Raw genomic sequence first — 10,061 nt, forward strand, 5'->3', positions numbered from 1 at the left:
ACACACACACACACACACACACACACACACACACACACACAACCAGTTTTCAGCATCGATCACTGCGTTGACACCACTTCCTCTCTGTCTCCCCAGATCAGCGCTTCCAGCGAACCCATTTGCGCGAGGACTCGGCCCTCTCTGTTCCTGGCGAGGCTTTTGAACCTTGTCGCCAAGCCAGTACCTCAGAGAGAAGGAAGTGCAGTGGGACGCGCGTGCATGGCGCCTGCCCCCAGTTAGATGCTCTTCAGATAATCTGCAACCAAGCTCGCTGATAAAATATTTAGTAAAGACCTCGTAAACATCACTGCAAATACATTAAGGCACTTCAGCCCGACAGCTTATGATTATTTCAAAACTTAAAAAGGTGATCATAGATTGTCACTGTTTCTGTGCTCGAGCAAGAAACCGAACCTTCCCGAGGTGGGTGGATGGGTGGGTGAGTGGCTGCTTTTCGCCCCCACTTCTCCCCCTCCCCCTCACTTTCATCGCTGTGGCTCTCAGCGGCAGTGATTTATTTATTTATGTATGTAGTTAAAAAGGTGTGCGGGAGGGGGGGGCGGTTCGTCGAGGACACGCAGGACCTTCTCACAAAGGACTGGCTCAGGTGTTATGTGCTTCTGTATTAACTGGAAAAGACAGACTCTGGAACTTTTACAGGGCGAGAAGAGGCCACCGGCTCGAGCTTTGTATACTTTGCACTTGAAATCGTTACATTCAACTGAATATTTGGCTCATTCAGATCCGAAAAGTCTCCTAGCATCATCGAATTCCCTCCTCCGCCCCTCAGCTGAAAGGAGGGAGGTGGGGGGGGGAAGGTAGGAAAATGTTTAGTAAATTGCACATCTTTGAATCTTCCTAAAGCAGTGGTCACAAAGCTTAAAGGTGACACAACAGTGCTCACGTAAAGCCAACACACATTCCCCACCCCCCAAGCCAACAATAAAATCATCCCCTTCAATTTGCCATGATCGTCGCGACCAGGAGCCAGGTGATTATCCTAATTAATGTCTATCTAATTAAATTACTGTCAGCAGTTAACCAATGGCAGGAGCCGTTTCATCGGCTGCACAAGCAGCAAGATCAAAAGTGAGCCTTTTCTGATTGCTGCATAGTGTCAATTGGCCAATCTCTTCTCCCAGGGAAAAAAAAAAGTAAATCAAACCTTTGAGAAGCATTTGCTGGTTGAAGTGCTTTCTGTCTAGTGAGGGGGTCTGTGGATTTCTAGTTTATGATAAATAGGACTTTAAAAACCAGGGACAGGAGGGCGAGTGTTCAGGTTCTAGAGCTATGCAGCTGGAGCACTGCCTTTCTCCTTCTATCATGCTCTCCAAGAAATTTCTCAATGTGAGCAGCAGCTACCCACATTCAGGCGGATCTGAGCTTGTCTTGCACGATCATCCCATTATCTCGACCACTGACAACCTGGAGAGAAGTTCACCTTTGAAAAAAATTACCAGGGGGATGACGAATCAGTCAGATACAGACAATTTTCCTGACTCCAAGGACTCACCAGGGGACGTCCAGAGAAGTAAACTCTCTCCTGTCTTGGACGGGGTCTCTGAGCTTCGTCACAGTTTCGATGGCTCTGCTGCAGATCGCTACCTCCTCTCTCAGTCCAGCCAGCCACAGTCTGCGGCCACTGCTCCCAGTGCCATGTTCCCGTACCCCGGCCAGCACGGACCGGCGCACCCCGCCTTCTCCATCGGCAGCCCCAGCCGCTACATGGCCCACCACCCGGTCATCACCAACGGAGCCTACAACAGCCTCCTGTCCAACTCCTCACCGCAGGGCTACCCCGCGGCCGGCTACCCCTACCCACAGCAGTACAGCCACTCCTACCAAGGAGCCCCTTTCTACCAGTTCTCTTCCACACAGCCCGGACTGGTACCCGGCAAAGCTCAGGTGTACCTGTGCAACAGGCCCCTCTGGCTGAAATTTCACCGCCACCAAACGGAGATGATCATCACCAAACAAGGAAGGTAATGCTACATTCTTGGCAGTCGCTGTTCCGGGCACGGCCCGGGGGCAAGTGCGCCGGGTTGTGACCGCGCCGGTAGCGATGATTTGGGGTCGGGAGCGGAGTGGAAGGCGCTCTGGTGCGCCCTGGAGTTGGCTGGTTTTGGAAAAAGGGAAGGTGGAAGGTATAACCGCCGCGGTGAGGTTGGTAAGGGGATTCCCGCGCTAGAGAGGTGGTCTGAGAGCCAGTCAGGGGCGGGAGAAAGGAGAAAGAGAGGGAGAGTCCCGGCCTGCGGCTGGGAAATCGGAGGGACGCAATAACGGCCGGAACCGAGGACAGGTAGAGAGTTGCGGGTCGCCAACCTCACTCTCCACCTGGGCAGTGACACCTGCCGACTCCCCACGCCAGCTCGCCCGCCGGTCTCCCCGACTTCAGCCCCACTTCTTTTCCTCCCCCACCGCCCCTTCTCTAACCCAGCAAACATTCGCTCATCGACGCTGGGAGAACAAGTTTTGCTTTGCTATCTGGCGCCGCGCTTCTTGCATTTAATCTTTAACATTTATGTTTTTTTTTTCTCTTGTTTTCTCCCCCCCCCCCCTTAATTTAAATAGGCGCATGTTTCCTTTTTTAAGTTTTAACATTTCTGGTCTCGATCCCACGGCTCATTACAATATTTTTGTGGATGTGATTTTGGCGGATCCCAATCACTGGAGGTTTCAAGGAGGCAAATGGGTTCCTTGCGGCAAAGCGGACACCAATGTGCAAGGCAAGTCCTTCCAATTAACACATTTTCCTGACACTTATTTAGGTGAGAATGATTAATTAAAGCCTTTGTGGACTGGCTCGAGAGACTTTTAAAACGATCGGCCAATGACTTCTAAAAGGAAACGAGGGGGATAGGGGGACAGACTGAGCAGCGAGAAGGGGGAGGATTATGCAAAAGCTATTTTAATCATCTCCAGTTAATAAGGAGAAAGCGAGGCCTAAAAAAAACCCAGCTAATGGGCCTCACTGTGGTATAAGGTGTGTGTGTGTGTGTGTGTGTGTGTGTGTGTGTGTGCACGTCCTACGTGGTGAGGAGTTGGGACTGGGCAGTGCCCCGGGCATATGTAAACAACGTATTTCTTTCTCTAGGAAATCGGGTCTATATGCATCCGGATTCCCCCAACACGGGGGCTCATTGGATGCGCCAAGAAATCTCTTTTGGAAAATTAAAACTTACAAACAACAAAGGAGCTTCAAACAACAATGGGCAGGTCAGTGGCTCAAGCGCTCCTCTCTCTCTCTCTCTCTCTCTTTCCTTCTCTCCCACACATGTCCCTCACTAACGTTCAGTCCATTAGTTTACATCAGCATGAGAAACTGGGCATATGTTTCTTTGCTTCATTAAAAAGACTTTTTAAAAATTCTATTTCTATCCTCCTATAAAGTTGCTCTTGCCCTCTGCCCAATTCCCGAGTTCCCGGCCTTCCCTAGTACTGTCCAAATACTTCATTGATTTTGAGAAGGAACCCCCACAGGACCTGCTTGTTGTAAAAATCTTTGTTCCTCCTAAATAAGGAGGGCTAGGCGGATCGGGAGGACCCGAGGATCAGGCAGTCGGGTTCGGTTTTCCTCCCGTGCTCCGGTGCTCTAGGCTCCGGGAGGAACGAGGGCTGGTCTTGCCCCAGCCAGCCAGTCACCAGCCAGGGGAGTCCCGCGGTCAGGTAGCCGGGGCGGCGGGCTCCAGCCAGACCCCGCGCGGCCCGCAGCCCCAGCCCCGCGCACGTTGACCGCGCTAACGCGCCGCCCCGCGCTCCCTTTTCTCTCCGCCGGACAGATGGTGGTTTTACAGTCCTTGCATAAGTACCAGCCCCGCCTGCATGTGGTGGAAGTGAACGAGGACGGCACGGAGGACACCAGCCAGCCCGGCCGCGTGCAGACGTTCACTTTCCCCGAGACTCAGTTCATCGCCGTCACCGCCTACCAGAACACCGATGTAAGCAGGCCTGGGGGCTGGGCGCGCGGCGGGCGGCTCCCGCTTCCCCCGGCAGCGGCCCGCGTCCCCGGCGGTGCCCCGCTCGCACTAACAGCAGCAACAGCTGGCTCCGCGGCGTCTTTCGGGCGGAGGGCGAGGGGCCTGCCGGGCGCCTTCCCTGAATCCCTTGCCGGTGGGAAAACGCTTCTTGTTCGTCTCCATCGCGGGTCACACGGGCCACCTTTGAGGGGCCCAGGATTTCGAGGGCCTCTTCTCTTGGGAATTTTAAGTCAGTTCTCAAACTAGAACAGGTTTAAATCTCCTCCCTTCCTTCCTTCCTTCCTTCCTTCCTTCCTTCCTTCCTCCCCTTCCTGCTTTTCCTTTCGAATCCTTCTTGCCTGTAGGAAACAAACAGACTTTCCCCTGCATTTTATTCTTGGCAAGCTTTGGCATTATCTTAAACAAAAAATTAAAGTATCCGAAATAAAAACATCACTTTTGGGGGGAGCAAAAGAACAGACACATTCATATATCTGGAAAGTACAATAAATCAAATTCCCGGAAACCTTGGAATGAGTTTTTTTTTAGCACTTGAACTTCAGAATTTGTAAGTTCACGAAAACTTATTTTACTTCTGTTGATTTCACTGCTAGGAGTGATGGTGGGTTTTTTTTTTTAACTTAAATGAAAGTATCAGAAATGAAAATATGCATTTATTTTAATTTAAAGCTGGTTTTTTAAGATGCAGCTAGGAGTTCTTGGGGTTATGAATTAGAAATGACCAACTTTTAAAAATGTGGTGAAATGTTTAAAATAGGCAACGTTTGGTGATGAATTCAAGTGCCCCTCAAAGATTTTTGTCTTTTTATAACGAGCATTTTTAAAATGTGCATTTGAAGTGACTTAGAACACATAGGAGAGCTAGTTGAAAGCAAAGCTTTAGTGTTAGGCATCATTAACTTAAACATGTTCCTCATAACTTTCATGATGCTCTCTCTTTTCTCCTTTCCATTCATTCCCTCAAAATCTTTGGGTAGGGAAACCTGGCTACTTAATGAAATTGCAGGCCTTAAGCCCTTGTAAAAAAAAGTGGTGATTTATTTGCAACACCTAATCCACCTGTACAGAAGGTGAGATCTTATTCATCTTTTCTTTTTTCTTTTTTGTCTTATCCAGATTACACAATTGAAAATAGATCACAACCCCTTTGCAAAAGGATTTCGGGATAATTATGACACGTAAGTAATCTTGCACCTTCCTTCTCAAGTAGTTGTGGAATTGGGCTTTAGGTCAAAGGTGGATGGTCGTGTACAAGGCTTTTGGAAGCTGGCGTGTGTGAAGACAAGGTGTCTTTAAGGTTTTCCCTTTCCTTTTCATGGGCTCCCCTTCTCTCTGCTGACCTTCTGGCTTGGTACTTCTGTAGTTTTGGTCAAAGATTTCCTCCACTTATTTCTGTCTTTCTTATGGGTTACAAAGTTGGTGGCGGGCCTCTGGGGCTGGCTGGCTGGGGGAGCTGCCCTGGTTCCCGGGTGCACGAGCTGTATGTGGCGCTGCAGGTGCTCAGCTCAGATTGTCTGTGTCTGAAACCGCCCGATCCTGCCGGAAAGTGCATGTGGCTCTGGCAGTTGTTACAGTCTCCTTGGCATATGTGGCTTTTATTTACCCGTTTTCAAGTTTTGTGTAATAGCTTTTCCTGTGCAAGTTTACTATGGACTGAATAAAAATGTGCACCCACCATAGGCAAGGTCATGAGCAGAGCCACTGTTGCAGTTATTTAAGGCTTTGGGAAGGACCCAGGTGCTGTTGCTGTGTATTATTTATAAGCTTCAAAAGAAAAATATTTCCTTTTATCCTTTGCATCTAGGCGTGTTTTAATTAAATGTGTTGGTACCCTTTTCTCCAGGCTTCCCTTACCTATCTCCATTTCTTTTCTATCAAAATGCTGTTCTCTGGGGGCAACGGTAGATGTAAACTTAGTGCTTTCTGGGTTTGTTCTTGCATTCTTGCTCAGAGTTCAGATACAGTGCCCAAGAGTTCAAATACTGTTATATAGAAAAAAAAAAAATATATATATATATATATAATCAAAATCTAAATCTGGATTATAGGAATCCCCCACTTTTTTCTGGCCACAAAAGAGAGGGGTACATAAATTGTGAATTTCATGGCTTGCATTAAGTGCCTGGGATAGAGCTACAAACTTGAAGTTCTCTTTGACCAGCAATAGATGAAATTTGTGGAGAATTAGACAAGTGGCTGCTTCTATTCCATCTCCAGGTAGATTGCAAACTTCCCTCCTGGTATTTTTATAACAAATTGAAAGGAGAGTCATTGATATTTCTGTCTATATCTGTCATGTGCCTCCCCCAAAAGTAGTTCTGAGGAAGCAAGCCTTGTCAAGATGATTCCCTAGAATAAAAACTCAGCTACTCTAGTCCTCACAACCTAAAAATGTGGACCCGGCACTGTGGAAAGTGTGTGGCCCAGGAGACCAGAGATATTGGTCTCTGTACTGGGGGGTCTTGTGGATTTTGAGCTTTTAATTCTGTTGTGAACATCTGTTCCAAAGCATTTTATTTTGCACAAATCAGTTCGGTAATCCCATGTGGGTTGGGACCTGGATGGGCATCTAAACTGTATCTTTTGCAGGCTGCTTTTTTCTTCTTAAAATATTGTGGTGGTAAACAGAAGATATTTGCACCTTGCTGGTTACGTTCCCTTCCTGCCTCCCTCTGCTTCTCTTATTTGAACCTGGGATTAAATTTCAGGAGGGAAATTTTGTAGAGTGAGCAGAATGGACTTGAGCAGCAGCAACATTACCCTCATCTGCCCTCCTCTGGCTGACTTCTGTTGGAAAAGTCACTTCCTTTTGATTCTTAAACTGTGTATTTTTCATAAAAACGTCTTCATCTATACAAACGGACAGGTTTTTAGGGGGTAGGGGAGAGCAGAATGGCTTATGACACCCACCCTTTCCCCTTTTATGTTGAATTTTTGGGCATGGCTCACTTTTGGAGAAACAGGGAGAGCAATGAGGGTTCAGGGGGGACTAGAGGATTGCTTGGCCACTCACCAGGGAATCTCCTCCCCAAGGGATTAAGGTCTGACAAAACTGAGGCTCTCTCTCAAAACAGCGTGTTGATCAAAGATTAAAACGTTTATGTGTGAGCTAAATAGAAAGGGAGACATGTGTCTATGTGTAGGAGAAAACACTTCTACCAATCTTGATCCAATCTCTGGTTCTCCCTCAATTCTAATGGGATTTTCTAGGCCCAGGGCCTACAGTGAATCTTTCATTATTTTACCTAAGGTGATTCCCAGGAACACAATTTCTGTCTGTGGGCAATTATTTAACTTCCCTTTGCCTCAGTTTTCTCATCTGTAAAGTGGGATAATAATGCTACCTAACTGGGAGGATTGTTTTGATGGTCAACTAAATTACTATCTGTACAGTCCTAGATAATGGTGCCTGGCACATAGTCAAGTTGTGTAATGGTTAGCTATTATTAGTGGGAGATTGCTTAGAGGAGGTCGGTAACCACTGTTAAGAGTTTGCCCCTTAGGTGTTTTTTGGTGTTTTTTGTTGTTGTGGGTTTTTTTTTTTTTGTTGTTTGTTTGTTTGTTTGTTTGTTTTTTACCAATAAAGGTCAAAAGCTAGGGAGAGATCAGAGTAAAAAACACGTTTTCTTGGAGCTCCTGGCTGGCTCAGTCAGTAGTAGAGCATGCGACTCTTGATCTCAGGGTCCTGAGTTCAAGACCTACCTTGGGTGTAGAGCTTACTTAAAAAAAAAAAAAGTGCACCTTTTCTCTGTAAAAGAATTGTATTGATTGATGACTTTGTCTCTAAGTAGTAATTCTTGTTAGTATTGGTAGAGGTGGGGGGTAAAGGATCACCTGGGGGAAACAATGGACAGCAAGTACAGTAGAGGCTTCCAGCAGCAAGTCTTCAAGTCTCAGAAGACTGGTGAAGGCCAGGCTTCCATGATTACTACCTGGACAGCCCGAGTGTGTGTCAAATGGAAGAAAGTGTTCTTAAAAGAGTGAAGAAATGGATATCTTGTTTAGAAATTTTGCGCAGAAACTCTCACTACACAGGAAAGGCCCACAGGGCAAGTAACACCGTAGTCCCTGGGCGAATCTGCCCTCATGTTTATAAATACATTGGAGAAGTGGGATGAGTATCCCCTGCTGTGCTTTGCTCTCTGATCCCCCGTGCAGTCGGTGAGAGAGAGCGAGGGAGAGGGAAGACTTCCTCTTGGTCTGCATTTTGCTTAGGTTCCTGTATAAGTACATTGATCCCTCTACAATTTCACGATTTATTTTGTTTTGGGGAGGACGCAGGTCTGTGACCTTTCGTCTCTCTCCATCCTGGACGGCAAGTTACAGATGGACAGTGTGGGGGTGGGCCACAAGTGGAGGTGACCTTCCCTTCTGCCTCCCGAGGGGACCTCTCGGCCACCCCTCGGTTCTCTCTCTCTCTCCTTCCCTCGCAGGATCTACACTGGCTGCGACATGGACCGCCTGACCCCCTCGCCCAACGACTCCCCGCGCTCGCAGATTGTGCCCGGGGCCCGCTACGCTATGGCCGGTTCTTTCCTGCAGGACCAGTTCGTGAGCAACTACGCCAAGGCCCGCTTCCACCCCGGTGCGGGCGCGGGCCCCGGGCCGGGCACGGACCGCAGTGTGCCGCACACCAACGGGCTGCTGTCGCCGCAGCAGGCCGAGGACCCGGGCGCGCCGTCGCCGCAGCGCTGGTTTGTGACACCGGCCAACAACCGGCTGGACTTCGCCGCTTCGGCCTACGACACAGCCACGGACTTCGCGGGCAACGCGGCCACGCTGCTCTCGTACGCGGCCGCGGGCGTGAAAGCGCTGCCGCTGCAGGCGGCGGGCTGCACCGGCCGTCCGCTCGGCTACTACGCCGACCCGTCCGGCTGGGGCGCGCGCAGCCCCCCGCAGTACTGCGGCGCCAAGTCGGGCTCGGTGCTGCCCTGCTGGCCCAACAGCGCCGCGGCCGCCGCCCGCATGGCGGGCGCCAACCCCTATTTGGGCGAGGAGGCCGAGGGCCTGGCCGCCGAGCGCTCGCCGCTGCCGCCCGGCGCCGCCGAGGACGCCAAGCCCAAGGACCTGTCCGACTCCAGCTGGATCGAGACGCCCTCCTCCATCAAGTCCATCGACTCGAGCGACTCGGGGATTTACGAGCAGGCCAAGCGGAGGCGGATCTCACCCGCCGACACGCCGGTGTCCGAGAGCTCGTCGCCGCTCAAGAGCGAGGTGCTGGCCCAGCGGGACTGCGAGAAGAACTGCGCCAAGGACATAGGCGGCTACTACGGCTTCTACTCGCACAGCTAGGCCGGCCCTGCCCGCCCGGCCCCGCGCCCCGCCGCGGCCCGGCCCCCTCCCGCCTCCCACCCCCAGCCAGCCCCTCGCAGCTCTCCCCAGCTCCTCCTCCCCACGCCCCACCTCGCGCACCCCCTCATTTCACTTGGCCCTCGAATACCGTCTGCGACGAATAAGTACAGGTCTCCGAGTGCGATTTTAACCTTTTTTTGCACAGCAGTTTCTGCAGTTAGCACACCGACCTTCAACTTTGCTGTAAACCTTTTGGTTTTCCTCCTAACTCTTCTTCTGTGAAGTTACACTCCTAACAAGCCTCCTCCCTCTCGTCTTTTTCTCACCCTCTCCTTCTCTTTCTTGTAATGAAACTCTTCACCTTTAGGAGACCTGGGCAGTCCTGTCAGGCAGCAGCGATTCCGACCCTCCAAGTCTCGGCCTCCCCATTAACCGTAGGATGTTGACTCTAGAACCCGGACCCACCCAGCGCGTCCTTTCTTATCCCCGAGTGGATGGATGGATGGATGGTAGGGATGTTAATAATTTTAGTGGAACAAAGCCTGTGAAAATGACTGTATATAGTGTTAATTTACTGTAACGAATGGCTAGTTTTTATTTTCATCGTCAAGGCACAAAACCAGTTCACGCTTAACCTTTTCATTCGTTTCTTTTCCTTTCTTTGCCATTTTCTCCACCCCCCTCCACTTTAAAATTTTTTCTTGTGAGATAATTAACAATATTCTAAGAGGCTCTGGAAACGTGAAATACTTGATAGATAATGATGGGCTTCTCACGTTCCCTCAATCCGTT

The 10,061-nt window shown here is 49.8% G+C and overlaps 1 protein-coding gene across 1 annotated transcript; it reads left to right on the forward strand.

Moving 5' to 3' along the window:
• Positions 1–843: 843 nt before the first annotated feature.
• TBR1 (T-box brain transcription factor 1) lies at positions 844–9,280 on the forward strand. Its single transcript, XM_030325992.1, has 6 exons — positions 844–1,982; positions 2,572–2,726; positions 3,095–3,216; positions 3,780–3,938; positions 5,094–5,155; positions 8,411–9,280. Exons 1-6 carry the CDS (start codon positions 1,291–1,293, stop codon positions 9,267–9,269), a joined length of 2,049 nt encoding a protein of 682 aa, XP_030181852.1. The 5' UTR covers positions 844–1,290; the 3' UTR covers positions 9,270–9,280.
• The last annotated feature ends 781 nt before the right edge of the window (positions 9,281–10,061 follow it).

Source organism: Lynx canadensis, chromosome C1 (genome assembly GCF_007474595.2).
Source record: "Lynx canadensis isolate LIC74 chromosome C1, mLynCan4.pri.v2, whole genome shotgun sequence".
NCBI lineage: Eukaryota > Metazoa > Chordata > Mammalia > Carnivora > Felidae > Lynx > Lynx canadensis.

Excerpts from the sequence above, each read along its gene's own strand:
- TBR1 (XM_030325992.1), top strand. The coding sequence starts at position 1,291 with ATGCAGCTGGAGCACTGCCTTTCTCCTTCTATCATGCTCTCCAAGAAA. Across the intron at positions 1,983-2,571 it reads ATCATCACCAAACAAGGAAG|GCGCATGTTTCCTTTTTTAA; the intron begins GTAATGCTACAT and ends TAATTTAAATAG. Across the intron at positions 2,727-3,094 it reads AGCGGACACCAATGTGCAAG|GAAATCGGGTCTATATGCAT; the intron begins GCAAGTCCTTCC and ends TTCTTTCTCTAG.